General features: G+C 42.0%; 2 protein-coding genes across 2 annotated transcripts in view; one reads left to right on the plus strand and one right to left on the minus strand.

Moving 5' to 3' along the window:
* The window catches only part of NKAP (NFKB activating protein), a 16,770-nt gene extending 10,989 nt beyond the window's left edge, over nucleotides 1-5,781 (plus strand). The window contains exon 4 of the mRNA XM_081809308.1: nucleotides 2,746-5,781. Within this exon, the coding sequence (XP_081665434.1) occupies nucleotides 2,746-2,942 (197 nt within the window). The 3' untranslated portion in view covers nucleotides 2,943-5,781. The remainder of the gene's footprint in view (nucleotides 1-2,745) is intronic.
* A 28-nt stretch (nucleotides 5,782-5,809) lies between these two features.
* Nucleotides 5,810-24,607, minus strand: part of AKAP14 (A-kinase anchoring protein 14) — a 25,066-nt gene continuing 6,268 nt past the window's right edge. Inside the window, exons 2-6 of the mRNA XM_081809309.1 lie at nucleotides 21,757-21,923; nucleotides 21,569-21,660; nucleotides 8,861-9,070; nucleotides 6,577-6,629; nucleotides 5,810-5,939 (exon numbers count right to left, since the gene is read on the minus strand). Coding sequence (XP_081665435.1) covers nucleotides 5,855-5,939; nucleotides 6,577-6,629; nucleotides 8,861-9,070; nucleotides 21,569-21,660; nucleotides 21,757-21,923 — 607 coding nt within the window. The 3' untranslated portion in view covers nucleotides 5,810-5,854. The remainder of the gene's footprint in view (nucleotides 5,940-6,576; nucleotides 6,630-8,860; nucleotides 9,071-21,568; nucleotides 21,661-21,756; nucleotides 21,924-24,607) is intronic.

A 24,607-nucleotide genomic window follows, 5' to 3' on the forward strand; every position in this document is an offset into this window, starting at 1 on the left:
AAAAAAAAAAAAAATGTCCAAGATCTCTACAGGGAAAGCTAGAAAACATTAAGAGACATTAAAGGGGTCCCTGGGTGGTTCAGTCGGTTAAGCATCTGACTCTTGGTTTCAGGTCAGGTCATGATCTCAGGGTTGTGAGATTGAGCCCTGCATTGGGCTCCACACTCAGTGGGAAGTCTGCCTGAGATTCTTTCCCTCTCCCTCTGCCCCTCCCCCCACTCACCCTCTCTCTCTCTCAAATAAGTGAATCTTTTAAAAAAGACATTAAAGAAGGCTTAAATGGAGAGATACCATGTTCACATAGGAAGGCAATATATAAAGTTGTCAGTTCTCCCCAAATTGATCTGTATATTCAGTGTAGTTCCAGTCAAACTCACAGCAGAGTTTTATGTGAAACTTAATAAGATGGTTCTCGTTTTTTAAGATTTTATTTATTTATTTGACAGAGACAGAGACAGCACAAGCAGCGGGAGCAGCAAAGAGAGTAAGAGAAGCAGGCTTTCCGTTGAGCAGGGAGCCTGCACAGGGCCTGATCTCAGGACCCTGGGAGCATGACCTGAGCCGAAGGCAGATGCGTAACCAACTGAACCACCCAGGTGCCCCAATAAGATGGTTCTAAAATTTATGTTAGACTAGAGGGCCAAGAATAGCCCAGTCACCTTTGAAGAAGAATAGGAAGATGAGATTTGCCCTACCAAATATGAGGACTTATTATGAAGCTTACAGAACTTTAGAAAGTACAGGAGAACAAATGAATTGTTCAGTGGGATAAAATATGAAGCTCGGGGGCAGAGCCATACATGCGTAAACTTAGTTAGGTAAAAGAGATTACATGTCAGATCATTGGGGAAAGAAGGACCTATTCAGTGAATGGAGCAGGAGAAAAATGGTTATCCATTTGGAAAAAGATGAAAGTAGAGCCCTGCATCACCATATTTAAAAATCAGTGCAACTAGGGGTGCCTGGCTGGCTCACTAGAGCATGCAACTCTAGATCTCAGGGTTGTGAGTTCAAGCCCCACGCTGAGTGTGGAGCCTACTTAAAAAAAATCTTTTTTAATTAAGAAAAAATCAGTGCAGCAAGAATAAGGACTTAAATGTCAAAAACAACTTTTTTTAAAAAAGATTTTATTTTTTTATTTGACAGAGATAGCGAGAGCAGGAACACAAGCAGGGGGAGTGGGAGAGAGAGAAGCAGGGTTCCTGCCGAGCAGGGAGCCCGATGTGGGGCTCGATCCCAGGACCCTAAGATCATGCCCTGAGCCGAAGGCAGGCATTTAACACCTGAGCCACCCAGGCGCCCTCAAAAACAACTTTCAACACTCTTAGTGTAAAATATAAGTAGATATCTAACAGATCTTGGGGTAGTAAAGTGTTTCTTAAGACTCCAAAAAATGTATTAATCATAAAATAGTGATAATTTGCCTAAGTTAAAAGAAACAACTTTTGTTCATCAAAAGACATCTTAAAATAAGTAAAAAGACAAATTTTAAGCTGGGATAAGATCTTACAACTGATAGTATTGAGAATATTTAAAGAATACATACAATCTGAACAAAAAATGGGAAAATGACACAAACAAGCATTTGTTAGAAGAAAAATATATGGCCTACCCATACATAAAAAGATGTTCATTATCGTTGGAAATGGAAATCAAGAACATGCTGAAATACGATTTTACATCTATTTGATAGAAGTTCAGAGTTCTAACAGTACCAAGCATTGGAGAAGATGTAGATCTACAGGATCACTTAAATACTGCTAGTGGTGATATAAATTGGTACAATGATTGGAAAACAGTCTGACATCATCTTGGAAAGTTGAGCATTCGTAAGCTTTATGTCCCAGCAGCTCCATTCCTAGATACCCAAGAGAAAATCTTTCCCATGTACTAGGAGACGTTACATAGATGTTTTACAACATTGTTCACATAGCACTTTGTGTTCCAAATAAACTCTATTCACTGTGCCTTGAGCAACCTTAAATACATTGTCATCTCCTTGTCTTTCCATCCTGCTGCTCCCCCACTTTCACACTAATCTTAAATGATTCTCCCTCTTTTCCTTACTCAGTTTTCTCTATTTTTCTAGGCATAGGTCAAGCCTTATATATCGAACTGATTTTGTAGGATTGGGTTACATAAACGTAAAAGAGTTTCATGGAGTTTTCCCTCTAAGTTAGCAGACCTTTTGAAGATAATGTAATAGTTTCTCTCTGCCCCCTATACTTTCCTGAATTAGCCCTTGTGATAAATCTCTTCTTGGAGCTGCTACTGGATTCTAAGGAAGTTAAATCCACTCACAAAACTCATCAAATTCTATTATAGTATTAGACCTGGTCCTTTTGGTTGTATGGTAAGTTAGAACCATGAGGAAGTTCTGCCTGACTGATGACAACTTAAACCTTTCTTCTGTCCTACTGTCAATTCCCCAAAGGCAAATTCCCCATATCACATAGGAAGATTAATAATTTGCTAGTTTCTGGTTGTTTTAGTAGAAACAACAGAACTAGACTTATGCCCTTAGTAATTGAAATTAATAACATTCATGATGTTGACAGAACATCAGATCATTATTTGAGTACTGAAAATGAATCAAAGGATACATTGGCAGATAAAATAAATGATCTTTTGAAAATCCAACCCATTACCAAAACAATTTCTATTTGTCAGTTTTTTAAATAGAACAGTCTGTATTAAGAAGGATTAGTGAGGAAGTACTATGAGAAAAATTACTGAGAAATTAAGCAAAAAATAAAATTATCTCCAGGCATCGCCGAATGGAGGCCGTGCGACTGCGGAAAGAGAACCAGATCTATAGTGCTGATGAGAAGAGAGCCCTGGCGTCCTTTAACCAAGAAGAGAGGCGAAAGAGAGAAAACAAGATTCTGGCCAGTTTTCGAGAGATGGTATACAGAAAAACTAAAGGGAAAGATGACAAATAAGGATTTTCTGATTGTTCAGCAGACATTTTTAACAAAAAAAGAAAGTCTGGGTTCCACATATACATACAAAAAGATTACTATGATCTGAAAAAGCTTTACAGTGCTACTGTGCCTTCTATTTAATTCTTTCAGTCCTTCAATAAAAAGCTGCTTATTGATACAATTTTAGCAAGTTCTTTGGGTTATTTTTGGATTGACCATAATAACTTTCTGGTTTAAAAATCCAAATTACGAATGAAATCATACTGTACTTGGGGAGGTGGCATTGAGAGAAAGTGTCAGTAAGATGCGAAACTTAATTCTCACACCATGGGACAGTGCTACTGTTAGCTCTACGTGATGCCTGTCCCCCACTCCCACCCCAACTGAGCTTGTGGGAAATCATCATTCCTCTACGTTGAATGTGTTAAAAATGGACTTGATAGAAACATACAGGAGGCCACTTTTGTTAACAAAGTGAAGGCATTGCTGAAAAAAGCAAATCTGGAATTTGAAAATCGACTTGTATAATATATAGTCTGCCCTGGAAATAATGTATTTTGGTTTTAGTCCCTATGTCTACCACACATCCAGCAAACAAGCCAAAAACCAAACTAACCCACAGACTTATTGAGTTGAAAATGTGAACGTTAGTGTTTTAAGTTCTTAAAAGGTTACTTAAAAATGGTTCTTCAAATATAAAATACTGGGAAGTGTACTGTTCTGCCAATGTAAGTAGATTATTTCCATCTAAGCTATGCTTAGATCGTCATTTGAATACTGGAAATGAATGGGAGTCAACTATGGTTAGGAATTTAATAGGGAAAAATATATTGAAGCATTGGTTTTAATTTAGTTGTTTTATAAGGATGAAGTTAAAATGATATTAAACGTATTTTAAGTCTGTCCTTTATGTAATAAGCATATTTCATTTTAAACATTGTTAAACGTTTCATTTTATTTTTTATATCTGTCATTCAGTTTAACTTTGTATGAACTCCTCACTTTATCACCTTTTTATGGCTACTATTGACTTTTAAGTTTGAGAGAAATGGAAAATTCTGGGACTAGCAGTTCGTGATCTTTTTTCTTCCCATTATTTTGTTCAGTTTGAGTTGTTAGGTCACAAGAGTGAAAGAAAAGGGGACAGTAGAAGTTTTGGCTGTTTTTGTTAAGGTTGTTTTGAGCTGTGTTATTATGTGTCTAGAATAAATCTAAATTACCTGGGGGATGGGGAAGTTCTAACTCTGTGGTCATAAAATGCTCTCTCTTCTTGTAATAGATTAAAGTGTTTTTTCCCCAAAGTCTTAAAATAAGGCAGTCATATTTCAAAGTATAGATAAAAAGTTTTACTATTTAACATATGTTCTAGGAAAGTGTCTACCTTTAACCACAACTAAGGAACTAAACCATTTGGCGTGTAGCAACATTTATGACTCCTGAAGATGAAGTGATTTCTGTTTATCATCATTGCCGCCTAACCTGATCAATATCTTGTTTCCTAAAGGTAAAAGGAAGCTAGGTTCCAAATTTATGAGTTGTAATCCATCTACTTCCCTGTGTAATAAAACCTAAATTTATAGTCCCTATTTAAGAATTCTGGTCTCTAAGAACATTATTTTTTGTTATTGATTCCTAGAGGCTGAATGAGTTTGCACTCTTATTTTCAGTAGGCAGAGCAGTTTAAATGCAACAACTCTGTGATAGAGGATTATTGTGGGTTTTTATTGGATTCGCCTGTGTCCTCCACAGAGTAGATAGTAAATGAAAGAAAACATATTAAGGTATTTCAGAACTTTGTCATTTCTTTCATCAGGGTTTGTTCAGGAAAGATCTGCCAAAGAACAGCTTCAGTAGCATGTTTTTTGGGAAAGAGGAGGGTAGAATAAAAGGGCTAAAAGTATTTTGAGCTCATGAGAGTTACTGCTTCAAACTGTTGAGTCATCTGAGCCGTAAGTCCAATAGGAGAGCTGTTGTATTTGAAATTCATGTTTTGTTCTTCAGGAAGACTTACCTAGTTTTCCACTTCCATGCCTGTTGTTCTGATAAGATTTTCCCTTCTTTTATGTTTGTTGCACAAATGTAACAGTTAAAAGAAGAAGAAAGAAAAATTAACCACAGTCTTAGCACATCAATTGTTTTTCGTATTCTATGTTCCCTTCCAGTGCTTGTCTGCATAAATATGTATTCTGATATACCTGTACGTAATCACCCATAATGTAATCTTGTCTTTGGTGTTTTAAACCTTTGCAGTCAGACAAGACAGCCTCACAGGGATGGTAGGAACAAGTGATGATCTGGTGTGAGGATGGAAAGACCAGAAATAAGTAAGCGTGGCAATTGCCTCCTGTTTTGAAGCCACCCTGCTACCATCACGGTTATGATGCTGTGTGGTACGCAGCGCGCCCAGTTTCAGAGTATCGGAGTGTAGTATTAGTTAACAGTGAGGCTTAACTCAAAGTAAGTGAAGGGGCCTGTGAGTAGGAAAATCTTTAGACTGGTTATATTATGAACTGTAGAACTCTTGCCATTTTTCTTTTCCCCAGTTATGCCCATTAAAGAGGTGTGTCTACTAGAGAATTAGGCTCAGATGGGGGAACAAGAAGCCAAGTATCATTCTCAGTCTGACAAGTGAATTTTAGGAAATCTCTAAACTTGGCTTCTGTACCTGTAAGACTCAAGTGATGTAGACAGTGATGGGAAAAACCACTTAGAAATGGAAAACAACTTACTGGTTACTCTGCTAATGTGATGGAAATTGCCAAATGGAAAATGAATGAATGCAAAAAAAAAAAAAAATACAGCTGGATTGTTCGCCACAAGTTTATTATTCAATAAATTTTCTGTGGTTTGATGTGCAGTATCGTATTTTTAATACATTCTGATTAGAAGTCCAATCCTAAAACATTCTGTAAGAATTAGACACAATTGAATTAGAAGGAAATTGACTCCATTAAAGTATTTTTGGCCTCGATAATATCCCTCAGCCATTTTTCTTGAAAGCGAGTCATTCCTGGTCTGCAGAGGAAGAAAAACAAACATATGAAAACTTTTTAACATAAAACACTGAGCCAGGGATTCCCTGTTTATTCTGTTACATTCCTAGTGAGTAAGAAGTCTTTTGAGGGTGGGGAGCAAAGGTTGTCTCTATTCTATAGGCCCAATCAGTAAAAGGATTAATGAGTTTATATGTAAAGATTCTCTAAAAGAGCTGCTGTACAAATAAAAGATTATAATATAGGACTTAATTCCATGTGACTGAAGTTTCCCATAGAAACAATAGACATGACCCACTTTGCCCCCACCATCCTTTAGCAGTTAATCCTCAAGTTTCTAATTACTGAAAAATGAGACATTAAAAAATTTTTTCTAGAACAATGGCAGAATCCTTTCAGCCCATCCTAATGGGATGGGTGGGCCAAAGAAGGAAAGTGACCATTACATGAGTTATCTGTGGCTATGGGCCCGCTAGGTTCCTGGGGTGCGATGACCTTTGCCCACCACCCTTTTAAAAATAAGTCTCCAGGGGCATCTCGCTGGCTCGGTCAGTAGAGCATGTGACTCTTGATCTCAGGGCCATGAGTTCTAGCCCCATGTTGGGCATAGAGATCACACACACACACACACACACAAAAAGTCTCCAAATGTTCATTACCTATGAACTAACGAAAGGCCCTCAAAGATATAAAAGACCTCAATGGGCATATCCTAAGAGAGAAAAGGATAACTGTTAGCTTATACCAATCATACCAACTCGTAATTCCTTCCATCCCTACACTTGTCCATATGTATACTCTTAAGTTTCTAGAATTCATCCTCCTTATTGGAATGTCTATAGGTGGTAGTTCTTTGTCACTTCAAATCTCTGTTCCCCAAAAGATCTTTTTGGCAACAAATACCTGAAGAATCTCTGCAAAATTGGAAACAAGTCAGGAAAGGCTTGTGCTCCTCATGAATAGTCATTTACCTTCTTTTTATGTTCCACTCTACTCGATGGACAGTATTTACCTCTTAGGAGTAGGATAAGAATGAAATAATATAGATAAACACGGTTTGAAAACATTTTTAAAGCAGCATAAAAGTGGAGGTTGTAATATTGTCTCAGGGGTCTCCACCCATGCTCCCTTCCAAAATTATATGTGGAATTCAGAGCAAGAGCCCTTCTCCTAAGCCCTCAATGTACAGTCTCTGGTCATGGTCTTGCTTACCTCCAGCAGCCTTACTTTCCAATCTCCAACCTTGCCAGTTAGCAAGACAGCTGATGGCAGGATAGATGACCAGGAGGAATGAGAGCTCCATGTACTTTACCTTTTTACATGATTCCAGGTTCAAATACATAAGTTAGTAGTAGGATAGGATAAATATAAGACAGAGTTGGCTCACCGTGTAGTCCTCTGTGAAGCTCTGGAGGCAGACCAAGCCTCAGGTAACTTCTGTGACAGAATGGGCAGCAAGGGGGAAAATAACGTGTGTATGTCTGCTGTATTCCAGGCACTATGCTTGGGACCAGACCTGCTCCTCTGATGACCCAAACCCTGGATTTGTGGATGTTATTTGGATTCCTTTCACACCAGCTATCAACATACTTCATATTCCTGATCTACCTGGTTGGCTACACACAGTCATTCCTTCAAGTATTTATTGAGTGCCTATTACTTGCCAGGCCTCATTTTACAGCAAAACAAAAATTCCTGCCTTTGTGGAGCTTATGTTCTGGTAGGGGGAACAGACAATAACAAGATAATAAATTACATGGACTATCAGAAGGTAATAAAGTGTTAGGGAGAAAAAGCAAAAGCATGGAGGAAGGGATAAAAGTGTGACGTAGGAGGTGAGAGCAGGATGTGCACATACCTAGGGGAGAGTGTTCCAGTCAGAGGGAACAGCAGGTGCAGAGGCCCTGAGGTGGGACTCTACCTGGATTATTAAAGAGTCGCAAGATCACAGCTGGAGGAGAGGGAGGGAGGGAGGAGGAGGAGGAGGAAAGCAGAGATAGCAAGAGACCAGGTCACGCAAGGGCCTACCAGGCCCTCACTACTCAAAAGTGTACTCTGTGGGCAGGCACACACCTGGGAGCACCACCTGGGAGCTTCTTAGCGATGCAGAATCTCAGGCCCCACCCCAGACCTGAATCAGAATCTTCCTTTCAACAAGATCTGCAATTAATGTGCATGCACTTTGAAGTTAGAGAAACACGTTGGAACATTTTAAACAGAGCGGAGTGACGTAAGTTCATTTTATCAGGCTCACTCTGGCTGGCGGCTACTATTTTGAAAAGATACACAATGAGGTCAAGGGTGGAAGCAGAGCGACCAGTTAGGAGGCTATTGAAATAATCTTGGTAAGAGAGGATGGTGTCTTGTACCAAGGTGGTAGAAGTGGAGTGGTAAGAAATTGTTGGGATTCAGGACCTATTTTTGAAGATAGGGCCAATAGGATTGCTAATGTGTTGGGTGAGGGATGTGAGTCAAGGATGATGCCAAGGATTTGGGCCATGAATGGAGATGAGAGGTCTGCGGGCAGGTCCGGTTGGGAAGGGAAAATTGGAAGTTCAGTTTTGGATACAAGAAGTGAGATGTTTATTAAACATCCAAGTGGCAGAGATCTGGGCTGGAGATGCAGATTTGGGAAGCATAAGCTAGAGGTGGCATTTAAAGTCAGGAGACGATGAGATCACCAAGGAGAGGAGTAGAGAGGACAGGTTCGAGGCCAGTAGAGACTGAGAAGGAATGGTCAGTGAGGCAGGAAGGAAAACCCAGATAGTGTGTGGTTCTAGCAGCCAAATGGAACATTTCATGAAGCAGGGAGTGAGCAGCTCTGGCAAGTGCTGTAGAGTGCCCAAGCAAGATGAGGACAGAAACAGGACTTAAGTTTTACAAAGAAGGGGTCATCAATGACCTTGACAGGAGAGGTCTCCATTTTCATCGAAGTCTCATCTAAGCGAATGGGGCAGGAAAGGAAGAGCTTACTAGAGGTTTGTTTTTGATGATCTTGATGGTGAAGTAGGCAGAGGCGGTGACTTGGGGCATGGGTTTCTTAGCAGTCGGGATGCTCCAGCGCACACAGTAGTTATAGTGGTAGCTGTGAACCAAGTCTTCCCTCTCTATAAACTCTATGTAGTACACCCAGCGGTTTTGATACTCCCAAGTCTGTTTCATATAAAAGAGAAAGAACATACAGAAAAGCGAACTTTCTTTCAAGTCCTCTAGGTAAAGGCGACAACACGGCGGTAGGGGTTACAGCCCAGCTTCGGGCATCCGTTTCTAACATTTTTGACTGGGATGCAAACTAGAGTCAACTCCCAATCCGTCTCCACAAGTGGAGGAGAGAAAAGGTAGAGCCGACATGAAATGAGTGAATAATGCGACCTCCCTGGAGAGCGGGCTTTGGAACCCAGAGGCGCACGGTCAGGTGTGTAGGCGCACAAATACCCCACACGCACACGTACACACTGACCTCCCGCCAGACCCTGACTTGGGAGGCAAGTTGGGTTAGTTGGAGAGTAACTAGAAAGGGATTGGAACATGTGTTCTGCTCACTCCTCTTGGGAGGCCTGTAGATGTCACTGATGAAAGTAATGAGGCTGATTTCACAAGCTGTTTTTGAAAATCAGCCTCACTTCAATGCAGCCATCGGTGGTACATAAACTAAGTTTAGAAAAGGAATGAGTCAGGCACTGGGATCATCCAGATCCCTGACATCCCTATTTTACCCCCTTGGAGAAATTTTTCTCTCCAAAGCATGAATCTCACTAGTGCCTAGGGCCCACAGAAGTCACAGTGCAGCCCCGATTCTCAGTCCAGTGCCTTGAACGCTGTAGGTATTCAACAAGTTCAATTCAACTGAACCCCCTTGCGTTGGCTATTGGGGCACAGGAAGCTTCCACATCAAAAAAAAAATCCTGAATTTAGCTGAAGGTCCACAGAAGGAAGGAAGTGGGACAGTCTAACAGTTTCAGTGATGTGAGGAGGAACAGTTGGAGGGAGATGGCTAAAAGATATCAGGCCCTCTAAAAAAAATTTTAAAAGTAGGTTGGCCTTCTGCCTCAGCTCACTTTCTTTCTTTCTTTTTTTTTTAAAAGATTTTATTTATTCATTTGAGAGAGACAGACAGAGAGAGAGAGCACAAGCAGAGGAGAGAGGTAGAGGGAGAAACAGACTCCTCGCCGAGCTGGGATCCCGATGCGGGGCTCGATCCCAGGACCCTGGGATCACGACCCAAGCCAAAGGCAGACGCCTAACCATCTGAGCCACCCAGGAGCCCCAGCTTACTTTATTTCAAACTTATACCCAATTGATTGTTTCAGTCAGTCAGACAGGAGCACCAGACTCTAGATTCCCTGGGATCAGAATTGTGTTTTACACAGATTATCATTCCTTTTATGAAGGAGCCTGCTACTTAACCCTTTGTGGCCCATTGGAGCGTGGCTTTCTTTCCAACCTTTCTATATGAATATATTTCTTCAGCCTTCGTGTTGAATCTGTCAGACAATCAAAGACTTTGTATCATCGGAAAGGGCCCTAGACATCATTTAGGGAAGTCCCTCCCTTTGCAGATGAGAATATTGGGGCCTAGCCATGGGAAGGGACAGTACAACGCAACAGTGGGGACTGGGACCCAGGGCTCCCAAGCAGCCCGCCCAGTGCTCTCTCCCCCCGACCAGATGTCTCTGTTCTAAGATTCTCTTCCTCTCAATTTGGTGCCCTAGAGGTTTTTTTTTTTTCTTTCTTTTGTGAACTAAGGCAGCCTTAGACACATTAAATTCAGCCATCTCCATCAAGCCAGTTTCCCCATTTTTATCACTGTTCAGGCAGCTGACTCCTACGTAGCTCCAGTGAGTATGTGTTATCCTTGTGTTTTGTAATTTTTACATAACATTGCTTCATATACTCGCTTCCAGGAAACAATATCTCATTGTGCTACTCCACCATGGATGGCTTAGCCAATTACATATTATTGGACACTCAAAATCAACAGGCACCTGGAAGTATATGCACAAAACTGTTATCAATGGTAAGTGACCCTTGAGGGAGTAGAACCGGGTATTGTGGGGGTGGAAGGAGAGCTTTCCTTTTCTACTTTGTGTCCTTTGGCTCACTGGGGATATTCCTTTTTTAATATAATGTCTTATTTTATCATAAAAATAATTTTAGGGCTGCCTGGGTGGCTCAGTCGTTAAGCATCTACCTTTGGCTCAGGTCATGGTCCCAGGGTCCTGGGATCGAGCCCCGCATCGGGCTCCCTGCTCGGCAGGGAGTCTGCTTCTCCCTCTCCCACTCCCCCTGCTTGTGTTCCCTCTATCGCTGTGTCTCTCTCTGTCAAATAAATAAATAAAATCTTTAAAAAAAATAATTTTAACTGGATGTTAGGTGTTGGGGATTTTCCAGCTTTTCTCTTAGAAAGAACTTATTTGTATATTCATGTTGCCAGGTTGTGTTCCTTAAGAGAATAAACAAATTGTGCCCATTGGCCGTGTGTAAGTGTACCTCTTCCCTCTCCAAAACACACGAGCCTTTGGACATCAGGTTTAATCATTCTCATTCACATTGTAATACCTTAAAATCTTTTGAATTTGCATTTTTCACTGATAGTAAAACTCTGCATTATTTTTGTCATCAAAAAGAACTTTTCAGGGGCACCTGGGTGGCTCAGTTGGTTAAGCGTCTGCCTTCGGTTCCAGTCATGATCCCAGAGTCCCGGGATCGAGCCCTGAGCCCTGCATCGGGCTCCCTGCTCAGTGGGGAGTCTGCTTCTCCCTCTGCCTGTCCTCCCCACTCATGCTCACTCGCTCTCTCTCTCGCCCAAATAAATAAATAAAATCTTTAAAGGAAAAAAAAGAACCTTTCCTATTATGGTGGCCAAAGTATATCAGACCTGTGATCAAAACTTCATTTTGCTGCTTAATCAGAAAGACTTAGGACAGGGGTGCCTAGGTGGCTCAGTCGGTTAAGTGTCTGACTCAGTTTCAGCTCAGGTCGTGATCTCAGGGTCATGGGATAGAGCCCCACAATGGGCTCCACACTCAGGGCAGAGTCTGCTTGAGATTCTCTGCCTCTCTCTCTCCTTTTGCCCCTCTCCCCACTCATGCACGCTTTCTCTTCCTAAAATAAATAAATAAATAAATAAATACAGTCTTTAAAAAAAAAAAAGAAAGACTTTGGACAAATAGTCCAACCTCTCTGAACCTCGGTTTCTCATCTGTAAAATCGGTACACTGATGTACCTACATGCAGGTTCATTGTGGGGGTTAGGTGAGATCATGCATGTGAAGTGCTCAGCGATACTTGACACATAGTAATGCTCAGTAAGTGGCAACTACTAATTTGGCATCCCCTGGTGTAGAGTGGACTCTGGGAAATCTGCAGTAAGCTTGATCAAGAAAGCTCTCCATCAGAAATGTCTGACACTTAGATGGCAGACTTTACTTCTAGGGCTCACTGCATTAGCAGGGCTGGGAACAAGGTGACTTTATGTCAGTAGCTTTATAGAGCTTTTAACGTTTCAGTTACTTTCTACTTTCTAATCATCTTATCCTCATAACAGTGCTACACAGTTCATCTGTGAAAAATAATGGTATGGCGAGAATAAATCTGTCCGTGTAATCAACACATATTTTAGAGCATCTCCGTGTACCTGAGCTTTCTAGGGGCGGGGGACAGAGAATTGAATAAAAGCCTCTGCCCTCATTGACTATTTGATCATTGACTATTTGGAAGAAAGGCAAAGGGTAAGTAAATAAAATCTAGTATCTTAGGTAGAACTGAATACTAAGGGAAAAAGTAAATCAGAGGAGGAGAATGGGTTGCAATTTTAGATGAGGTGGCGAGGAAAGGCCTCAGTGAGCAGGTAGAATTTTTTTTTTAATTGAGCTGCAGTTGACATACAGTAGTGTATTAGTTTCAGGTATACAACATAGTGATTCAATATTTATGCACATTATGAAATGATCACAATAGGTCCGTCACCATACAAAATTATTACAATATTAATACTATTTGCTGTGCTTTTCATCTGTGTGACTATTTTATTTTATTTTATTTATTTTTAAAGATTGTATTTTGAGTAATCTCTGTGCCCAACGTGGGGCTCAAACTCACAGCCCCGAGATCAAGAGTCACACACTCCACCAACTGAGCCAGCTGAGCGCCCTGTGACTAGTTCATTTTATAACTGGAAGCTCATACCTCTTAATCCCCTTCACTCGTTCCACCCAAATCATACCCCTCTCCCCTCTGGTAACACCAGTTCTCTGTATTTGAGTCTGTTTCTGTTTTGATTTGTTAGTTCATTTGTTTGGTTTTTTAGATTCTACATGTAAGTGAAATCATATGTTATTTGTCTTTCTTTAACTTCACTTCTTAGCATAATACCCTCTGGGTCCATCCATGTTGTCACAAATGGCAAGATTTCATTCTTTTTTATGGCTGAATAATATTCTATTTTATATATATCACATCTTTGTTATCCATTCATCTATTGATGGATGCTTAAGTTGCTTCCAATCTTGGCTTATAGCAAATAATGCTGCAATGAACATGGGGTGCATATATCTTGTCAAGTTAGTGTTTTTGTTTTCGGAAAAATACGCAGAAGTGGAATTGCTGGATCATATAGTATTTCTATTTAAAATTTTTTGAGGAACCTCTATACTCTTTTCCACAATGGCTGCACGAATTTACATTCCCACCCAACAGTGCATGAGGCTTTCCTTTTCTTCACATCTTCACCAACAATTGTTATTTCTTGTCTTTTTGATATTAGCCATTCTGACTGGTGTGAGGTGATATCTCATTGTGGTTGTGATTTGCATTTCCCTGATGATTAATGATGTTGAGCATCTTTTCATGTGTTTCTTGTCCATCTGTATGTCTTCTTTGGAAAAATTTTCTATTCAGGCCATCTGCCCGTAAATGAATTTTTTTTTGTGGGGGGTGTTGAGTTGTATGAGTTCTTTATATATTTTGGATATTAACCGTTTATCAGACATATCATTAGCAAAATATCTTCTCACATTTAGTAGGTTACTTTTTCATTTTATTGATGGTTTCCTTTGCTGTGCAAAGGTTTTTTTAGTTTGATGTAGTTGTAATTGTTTATTTTTGTTTTTGTTTTCCTTGCCTGAGAAAAATATTGCTAAGGCTGATTTCCAGGTGTTACTTCCTCTGCTTTCTTTTAGGAGTTTTATGGTTTCAGGTCTTACATTTAGGTCTTTAATCCATTTTGAGTTTATTTTTGTGTGTGTGGTTAGAAAGTGGTCTGTTTTCATTTTTTTTTAAGTGTTTATTTGAGAGAGAGAGCGTGCGAGCAGGGGGAGGGGCAGAGGGAGAGAATCTCAAGCAGACTGCACTCTAAGCGCAGAGCCTAATGTAGGGCTCGATCTCACTACCCCGAGATCATGACCTGAGCTGAAACCAAGAGTCGGACATTCAACTAACTGAGCCACCCAGGCACTCCTCCAATTTCATTATTTTGCATGTAGCTGTCCAGTTTCCTTAACACCTCTTATTGAAGAGACTGTCTTTTCCCCATTGTATACTCTTGCCTCCTTTGGCATAGATTAATTGACCATAAAAGTGTGGGTTTATTTCTGGACTCTGTTCTGTTCCTTTGATGTGTAGGTCTGTGTTTGTGCCAGTACCATACTGTTTTGATTACTATAGCTTTGTAGTATAGTTTGAAATCTGGGAGCATGATACTTCCTGCTTTACTCTTCTTTCTTAAGATTGCATTGATTAATTGAGGTCTTATGTCATTCCATATAAATTTTGGGATTATTTGTTCTAAAATGTAAAATTGCCATTGGTATTTTTATTGGGATTGTATTGAATTCTATAGATTGCTTTGGGTAGTATGGGCATTTCAACAATATTAATTCTTCCATTCCATGAACATGATATATCTTTCCATTTATTTGTCGTCTTCAGTTTCTTTCGTCACTGTCTTATAGTTTTCAGAATACACGTCTTTCAACTTCTTGGTTAAATTTATTCCTAGGTATTTTATTCTTTTTGATGCAATTGTATACGGGATTGTTTTTTCAGTTTCTCTTTCTGATAGTTAATAGTGTATAGAAACGCAACAACAGATTTCCGTATGTTAATTTTGTATCCTGCAACTTCATTGAATTCATTTATTAGTTCTAATAGTTTTTTGGTGGAGTCTTTAGGGTTTTCTATATATAATATCATGACATCTGCAAATAGTGACAGTTTTACTTCTTCTTTACCAATTTGGATGCCTTTTATTTCTTTTTCTTGTTTCATTGCTACAGCTAGGCCTTGTACTATATGTTGAATAAAAGTGGCAAGAGTGAGCATTCTAGTCTTGTTCCTGATCTTAGAGAGAAAGCTTTCAGCCTTTCACTCTTGAGCATGATCTTAGCTCTGGGTTTGTCATATCTGGCCTCTCTTATGTTGAGGTATGTTTCCTCTATGCCCACTTTGTTGAGAGTTTTTATCGTATTTGAATGTTGAGTTGTGTCAGATGCTTTTTCTGCATTTATTGAGATGATCATATTATTTTTATCCTTTATTTTGTTAACATGGTGTATCACATTGAGTAATTTGTGTATATTAAATCATCCTTGCATCCCTGGAATAAATCCCACTTGATCGTGATATATGATACTTTTAATGTATTGTTGAATTCGGTTTGTTAATATATCATTGAGGATGTTTGCATCTGTGTTCTTCAGGGATATTGACCTGGAATTTTCTTTTTGTGTAGTGTCTGTCTGGTTTTGGTATCAGGGTAATGTTGGTCTCATTGAGTGATTGGGAAGCATCCTTTCCTCTTTAATTTTCTGGAATAGTTGGAGAAGGATAAGTATCAACTCCTTTTTAAATGTTTGGTGATGGGCACCGGGTGGCTCAGTCAGTTAAGTTTATCTGCCTTTAGCTCAGGTCATGGTCCCAGGGTTCTGGGATTGAGCCCCGCATCAGGCTCCCTGCTCCACAGGGAGTCTGCTTCTCCCTCTCCCTCTGCCTCCCCCCTCATGCTCTCTCTCTCTTATGCTCTCTCTCTCTCAAATAAATAAATAAAATCTTTAAAAAAAATAAATGTTTAGTGAAATTCACTTGTGAAGCCATCTGGTCCCGGACTTCCTTTGTTGGGAGTTTTTTTGAGTACTGATTCAATTTCATTATTAGCATTTTGTCTGTTCAGATTTTCCATTCCTTCTTGATTCCAGTCTTGGAAGATTGTTTCTAGGAATTTATCTATTTCTTCTAGGTTGTTTAATTTGTTTACAACAAATAATTTTTCAGACTAGCCTAGTCTCTTATAATCATTTGTATTTCTGTGGTGTCAGTTATAACTTCTTTCATTCCTGATTTTCTTCATTTGAGTCCTCTCTCTTTTTTTTCTTCATGAGTCTTGCTAAAGGTTTTTCAATTTTATCTTTTCAAGGAACCAGCTCTTAGCTTCATTGATCTTTCCTAATGTTTTAAGTTTCTATTTCGTTTATCTTCTCCTGATACTTATTATTTCCTTCCTTCTACTAATTTTGGGCTTTGTTCTTTTTCTACTTCCTTTAGGCATAAGATTAAATTGTTTATTTGAGATTTTCAGATTTCTTGAGTTGGGCCTGTAGTGCTATAAACTTCCCTTAGCGTGGAGTCTGCTTAAGTTTCTTTCTCCTCCCTCTGCCCCTCCCCCCTCAAATAAATAAATCTCTTTTTTTTTTTTACGATTTTATTTATTTATTTGAGAGAGAGAAAGCGCACACGAGTGGCGGGGAGGGACAGAGGGAGAGGGGGAAGCCGACTCCCAGGTGAGCAGGGAGCCCGATGCCGGGCTCCATCCTGGGACTCTGGGATCATGACCTGAGCCGAAGGCAGACGCTTAATTGATTGAGCCACCCAGGCGCCCCTAAATAAATAAATCTTTAAAAAAAACACTTCCCTCTAAAACTTCTTTTGCAGCATCGCATAGATTTTGTACTGTGTTTCCATTTTCATTTGTCTCAAGGTATTTTTTAATTTCCTTTTTGACTTCTTTGTTCAGCCATTGATTGCTTAGTATCATGTTTAGCCTCCAGGTGTTTATAGTTTTTTTCCAGTTTTCTTCTTGTAATTGGTTTCTATTTTCATACCATTGTGCTAAGAAAAGACGCTTGATACGATTTCAGTCTTCTTAAGTTTATTGAGACTTGTTTTCTAGCCTAACATGTGATCTGTCCTGGAGAATGTTCCATGTGTACTTGAAAAGAATGTGTATTCTGCTGTTTTGGGATGGAATGTTCTGGATATATGTTAAGTCCATCTGGTCTAATGTGTCATTCAAAGTCACTTTCCTTATTGGTTTTCTGTCTGGATGATCTATTGATAGTAAGTGGGGTGTTAAAGTTCCCTACTATTACTGTACTACTGTCAATTTCTTCCTTTATATTTGTCAATATTTTCTTTATATATTTAGGTGCTCCTATGTTGGGTGCATAGATATAAATATACAAGTCTTATATCTTCTTGTTGGGTTGACCCCTTTATCATTATATAATGCCCTTTGTCTCTGGTTACAGGTGTTTTTTTTTTTTTTTTAAGTCTATTTTGTCTGGTATGAGTATTGCTACCCAGGTTTTCCTTTTTTTTCTCTCATTTGCTTGGAATATCTTTTCCCATCCCTTCACTTTCAGTCTGTACGTGTCTCGAGGATTGATGTGAGTCTCTTGTAGACAGCATATAGATGGGTTTTGGTTTTTTATCCATTCAGTCAGCCTGTGTCTTATGATTGGAGCATGCAGTCTATTTACATTTAAAGTAATTACTGCTAGGCATGTACTTATGATTAGTTTGTTAATTGTTTTCTGGTTGTTTTTGTAGTTCTTCTCTGTTCTTTCTTCCCTTGTGATTTGATGACTTTCTTTAATGTTATGTTTGGATTCCTGTGTCTTTTGTGTATCCGTTATAGGTTTTGGGATTGTGGTTACCAGGAGGTTCATCTGTAATGCACTATGTATATATCGCAGTGTATTTTAAGCTGATGGTCACTTAATTTGGAACACATTGTAAAAGTGCTACATTTTCATTCCCTCCTATTTTATGTAGTTGACATCATATTTTACATCTTTTTATTTTGTGTATCTCGTAAGTAATTGTCATAGCTATAATTGATTTTACTACTTTTGCCTTTTAACCTTCATACTAGCTTTATAAGTGATTGATCTATTGCCTTTACTATATGTTTGCTTTTACCAGTGAAATTTTTTCTTTCGTAATTGTCTTCTAATTATGGCCTTTTCTACTTAAACAAGTCCCTTTAACATTTTTTGTAATGCTGGTTTAGTGGTGATGAACTCCTTTAACTTTTTTTTGAGAACTCTATCTCTCCTTCAGTTCTGATTGATAACCTTGCTGGACAGAGTATTCTTGGTTGTAGGTTTTTCTTTTCAGTACTCAGAGTGTGTCGTGCTACTTCCTTTTGGCCTGCAAACTCTGCTGAAAAATCAGCTGATAGCCTTATGGGGGTTCTCGTATACGTAACTATTTGTATTCTCTTGCCGCTTTTAAGATTCTCTCTTTATCTTTAATTTTTGGCATTTTCGTTATTATGTGTCTTGGCAAGGACCTCCTTGGGTTCCTCTTATTTGGGGCTCTCTCTGCTCCCTGGACCCAGGTGTCTGTTTTTTTCCCCAGGTTAGGGAAGTTTTTAGCTATTATGTCTTCAGATAGGTTTTCTACCCCTTTCTCTCTCTTTTCTTTCTGGGACCCCTATAATGCAAATGTTGGTATGCTTGATGTTGTTCCAGTGGTACCTTATCCTACTCTCATTTCTTAAGAATTCCTTTTTCTTGGGCGCCTGGGTGGCTCAGTTGGTTAAGCGTCTGACTCTTGATTTCTGCTCAGGTCATGATCTCAGGGTCATGAGACTGAGCTGCGCATGGGGCTCCGCACTAGGCAGGGAGCCTGCTTGGGATTCTCTTTCCCTCTCCCTCTGCCCTACCCCCACTTGAGCTCTCTCTCAAAAAATAAAAGTAAAAATATTTTCTGTCTCTTTGTTGAAGTTCTCACTGAGTTCATCCATTCTTCTCCCAACTCTTGTCCTCTTGTGAGCACCTTTATGACCATTACTTTGAACTCTTTATCAGATAAATTGCTTATCCACATTTTTAGTTCTTTTTCTGTGGTTTTGTCTTGTTCTTATTCCTCCGTCTCCTCATCTGGTCTGACTCTATGTGTTTGTTTCTATGTATTAGGTACATCAGCTCCGTCTCCTGGTCTTGAAAGTGGTGGCCTTATGTAGAAGGTGTTCGGGGGGCCCAGTAGTATAATCACCCCTCATCACCAGAACCAGGCACTCCAGGGGTGTCCCACGTGTGGGCTGTGTGCACTGACCTGTTGTGGCTCAGCTGTGACTGCTGTGGGGGGCGCTGGTGAGTGGGGCTGGCCCTTGCCCCCCTCCCCCCAGCTGCAATGCCTCGTAGTGACTATTGTGGGAGTGCTGGTAGGTGGGACTGGGCCCTCCCACCCCCGGGGCATGAGTTGCTTTGGAGGGACACTGGTCTTGGCCAAGGCTGCCCACGAGCTGTGGCAGGGTGGTAATTGCTTTGGGGAGATGCAGGTCCCAAATGACGCTGCCTGGCAGGGCCAGGAGCTGCTTTAGCGGGCCACCTGCCAGGGCAGGGTCGGTAGTCCTAGCAAGGTGGATGGAGAATATCAGAACTGGTATCCACCAGGACCTTTGTTCCCAGAGAAAGTTCCTACAGATCCCTGCCCCTTTGGCACAAAACCCTAGAAGTAGGGTTTCAATCCCCGTCACATATAGTCCAGGCACCTTTCAAACTACTACCTCTGGGCTTGGGCTCCGAGAGAGTGTGATAGGGTGTGGGCCCTTTAAGAGCAGAGTCTTGGTTCCCTGTAACACTCTGGCCCTCCCCTGATTTTCCAAGCTCCTGGGATGAAACGCTGCTGATTTTCAAGGCCACGTGTTGGGGGGTGGGTTTCATCTTCCTGGCGCAGTCTCCAAGGTGGGTGGTGCCCAGAGGTGGGGCTTGAACCTCCCGCTTCTCAGGGAGTGCCTGCGTGCCTGTGATTGGGCTCCCATGTGTGGGTCGCCATGCAGGGGTTTAGTTCCCAACTTTGTCTCGTCCTGGCTCCCCTTCTTAATATGGCTTTTTCTTTATATCTTCAGCTGTGGAAGAGCTCTTCTACTAGTCTTCAGGTCATTCCAGAGTGAGTGAACAGGCGGCATGTTAACAAAGAACTCAAGAGAGGTAAGGCCCGACCCATGAGAACAGATCGGAACAGATTGCAGGGGAGAGGGTTCCAGGCAGACAGCCCTGCATGTGCCAAGGCCCTGAGGCGGGAGCAGGCCTGGCAGTTGAACGGGAAGGAGACAGGTGTGGCTGCGGCAAGGACGGTGAAAGGGGAGAAGGTAGAAGGTGATGACCCTGAGCGATAAGTTGGGAGGGAGGAGGGGACTCAGATCACTTCAAGCTCTGCAGCCCCTTGTCGGGACTGACTTTTGCCTTTTATTCAGAATAACTGGTGGCATTGTTGGGGGAAACTTTTCTGCTTGTTCTGTGTCCCATTCCAGTCTGATTCACAGACCCTGGGCGCAGTAGGCAGAGGCTTTTGCCCAACTCCAAAGGGAGACGTTCCCCAGAGCAAGAAGGTCCAAGAGTAAGTAGTACTTTGAGCCATTCATCATCATGGTGCTCTAGAGACCCCTTGTAATTGAAGTGTGCCTGCTGGGGTATGAGAGGGTGTGGAGCCACCTCGCTGCCACCCGATGGGGCCTTCCTAGGGCCTAGGAAACTGCCCTTGGGGCTGTAGACTGTGATGGGCTGGCCAGAGAAACGGAGACAGCAGGAAGCTTCTCCGAGGGGTGGGGAGTTTGCCTCCACCTGTTTCAACTCATCTCTCTTCTTTTTTTTAAAGATTTTCTTTATTTGAGAAAGAGAGAGAGAGTACAAGCAGGGGGAGCAGCAGAGGGAGAGGGAGAAGCAGGCCTCCCGCGGAGCAGGGAGCCCGACGCGGGGCTCGATCCCGGGACTCCGGGATCATGACCTGAGCCGAAGGCAGACGCTCAACCGACTGAGCCACCCAGGCGCTCCCCCCCCCCTTTTTTTTTTTCAACTCATCTCTCTTCTGAGGAAATACAGTGAGTGGGGATTTCAGGCCACTTCTTAATCCACCTCGCCAGTTATGCAAAGCAACCCAGGGCCTTCTCTCCAAAGCTGCCAGGATAAGCCACACAAATGGGTCAGAGCCAGGCACAGGCAGAAAAGGGAGAGGAATTCACAGGCATGCACATCATAATGTGTGGACATTATGTTCCAAGACCAAATCAGAAAGATCCATCGGCATCCCCTCTGTTCATATGAGATTTCTAAAGTTGGTGATGGAGAATTCCCGTTTTGGAACAGTAGCTCCCTCCTTTGGCCACTAGGCCCCCGCTTAGAGCACCAGCATGGGAAAATGGCTTAACTGGGAGTATCAGATTTTCCGAGGGAGATGTAAGGTTAGGATGATACAAACCAGGAAATACGATTGTGCCTTTCACCATCGAACCATACCATGGTGAATTTGGAACCCAGATGGGGACAATGTTTACTTAGTCACCTTTGAAATCACCTAGGGTTTCCGGGTTTTAAACTTTTCATTGTTCCTCGCCCTTGTACACCAATCTGGAGTGGTCAACTAACTTACCAGAATGAACTCCTCAATTTGCTTATGGCCCCTTTCTGCTGTGAATTCACCGTGTGTGACCCATTTGATATTTTTGATGGGCTTTTCTTCTTCTGCAAAAAAAAAAAAAGGTGAGAATTTGTTAGTTGCCTGGTAGTGTGGCATTGTTTAATGGGCTAGTCCTTCACACCTGCAAGCAGGATTACTACCTGCTACAGTCTTAACAGCAGCACTGACGGCACTCTTCACTACCGCTAATGCTAGTTCATTCAGATTGCCATTGTCTTCTTCTGTGTCTGTCTCCTGGCTTGTAGGACTTGGATCCACATCCATCCTCTGGATTTTGAAATCTTCGGTCCCATCCATTTTCTTTTGCCTGGAAAAAGAAACTCAAGAAGTTATCTCTTGCGCGTGTGGCTACACACTCATCTAAGTTCAGACCACCGCTTGAAGGATAACAAGACATAGGAAATGGTTGTTGCCTCCAGGGGGCAACAGGGGCTTAAGGGTGGGGATAGGAGTGAGGCCTTACACTTTACCCATTGTGCCTAGCTTCAGAGATCTATTTTTCCTGAAAACCAAGGATTTTCAGATTCTTATAACCATGAACAGTTTAATCAAGATGTAGTAGAATGAGTCCTAACTTCTTTGGAGTTCTAACAATATTGATTTCTAGTTGAGTCTTGAATAGGACCTCAATCCCTGCTTAGGCAACTGAAGGCACATGGCTCTCTTTTTTTTTTAAGATTTTATTTATTTTATTTGAGAGACAAAGAGAGAACGCACGCAGGAGCAGGGGGAGTGGCAGAGGAAGAGAGAAAGAGCAGACTCCCCACTGAGCATGGAGCCCGACGCAGGGCTCGATCCCACGACCCTGAGATCACGATCTGAGCCAAAAGCAAGAGTCGGATGCTTAACTGACTGAGCCACCCAGGCACCCCAATTTTAATTCACTTTAAAGAACTATGTGCCCTGGGGCGCCTGTAGCTCAGTCAAACATCCGACTCTTGATTTTGGCTCAGGTCGTGATCTCAGGGTTGTGGGATCAAGCCCTGTGTTGAGCTCTGTGCTCAGTGGGGAGTCTGCTTGAGCTTCTCTCCTTCTTCCTCTGTCCCTCCCCCTGCTCGTGCTCTCTCTAAAATAAATAAATAAATCTTAAAAAAAGATAAAGTGAATTAAAAATCATCAGAGGCAATACAGCATAGAAGGGGGTGGATTTTCAGTTTTTCTCTTGGATTCTCCAGGTGTACAAATTATATCATCTGCCAGAAACTATCATTTTCTTACCATCTTTTTTCCTAAAATATATAGTTCCATAGTATTCGCTTTGGTTAACACTTCTGGAGAAATGTTCAGTGAAAGTGAAGATAATGTGCATCCTTTTGTGTCTGACTTCAGTGGGTTTGCTTTCTGCTGTTCCATCGTAAAGTGTGATGCTGGTTTATGGTGAGAGATTTATCACATCAGGAAACTGTTTGCTCCTGTTTTAGTAAGAGGTTTATCATAAATGATCGCTGAAATTTTCCAAATGTTTTTAACATCTATTGAGACTGTGAAACTTAATAGTTACTCGGGCTGTGAACGGGATTCATCCCAGCGCTAGGACTCTGCATATTTTCCGTCTTTTCCTCTTGAGTCTTGGATTCTCTGTCTTTCCCGGCTACTACTTAAGTCTCTTCACTTATGAGAAATCACTTACTTCTGGCACAGTTACGCATCCCTGCGGGCAATCCTTACGTGGGGGGTGCTGTATCAAAGTGGGTATCTCTCTCCAAAGGGAGCTCGTTGTTTTTCTATAAATAGCAACTCCCAATTTTGGGGTGTTTAATGTGCCTTGTTTCCTTTAACTCACCCCTGGCCCATGAGATCGTGCACCAGACACCTTCCGTTTGCCCTTTCAGATCCACTCCTCCCCGTCTCCCCTGCTCTCTCCCTTGGAAGGCTGACCTGACTGGACTGCATCAGTGGGCTCTCCCATGCCCTCTGGCTTCCAGGAGGTTCCACACAATGCGGAGACAAGGCTGAGGAAGGAGAATGAGGGCAAGTGATATGTTCCCTGGGGAGTGGTCCCCCTGCAGGGTCCCCTGTGGCTGGAGCGGCCCTGCTTGTCCCAGGGCAAGGGTCTCACTTCTCAGCCCCGTAACGGCAGTTATGCTCTCCCCTTAGCCCTGTGGCCCCACTGTTCTAGCCCCGGGGGGAGCCGCACTTGCCCTTGTTGCCCTCCTGTCTGCCCACACCTCCGTAAACACTCCCTTTGCTTAACCCTTCTCTACCTACCCTGCTCTTAGTATGCCAGGTTTCCTGCTGAGACCCTGGGTCACAGAGAGACTCTTGTTTTTGTTTTCTTTAAAGATTTTATTTATTTATTTGACAGAGAGAGACACAGCGAGAGAAGGAACCCAAGCAGGGGGAGTGGGAGAGGGAGAAGCAGGCTTCCCGCTGAGCAGGGAGCCCAATGGGGGCTCGATCCCAGGACCCTGGGACCATGACCTGAGCCGAAGGCAGACGCTTAACGACTGAGCCACCCAGGCGCCCCTCAGAGAGACTCTTGTTACCATGTGAAAGGAGGAAGCCAAGTTCATGGCCAGACTGGCTCCACAGCGGGTGCACTCAACTACCCCACTCTCCTCCCTCCAGGACTCACAAAGAGTTGTGGGGCCCTGTTCTCACATTCCCATCTGAAGTCCAGAATGTGCTCACTTGCTTTCTGTGAGCCTCCTTCAAGAAGAGTCACCCTGGGCGCCTGGGTGGCTCAGTCGTTAAGCGTCTGCCTTCAGCTCAGGTCATGATCCCGGGGTCCTGGGATCGAGCCCCACATCGGGCTCCCTGCTCCGCGGGGAGTCTGCTTCTCGCTCTCCCTCTGCGCCTCCACCTGCTTGTTCTCTCTGTCAAATAAATAAATAAAATCTTAAAAAAAAATAAAATAAAAATAAAAAATTAAAGGTAGTGCCGCATGGGGCTCCCTGCTCGGCGGGGAGCCTGCTTCTCCCTCTCCCACTCCCCCTGCTTGTGTTCCCTTTCTCGCTGTGTCTCTCTCTGTCAAATAAATAGAATCTTAAA

This window comes from Leptonychotes weddellii, chromosome X (assembly GCF_054177405.1).
Source record: "Leptonychotes weddellii isolate Sample4059 chromosome X, ASM5417740v2, whole genome shotgun sequence".
Lineage (NCBI taxonomy): Eukaryota > Metazoa > Chordata > Mammalia > Carnivora > Phocidae > Leptonychotes > Leptonychotes weddellii.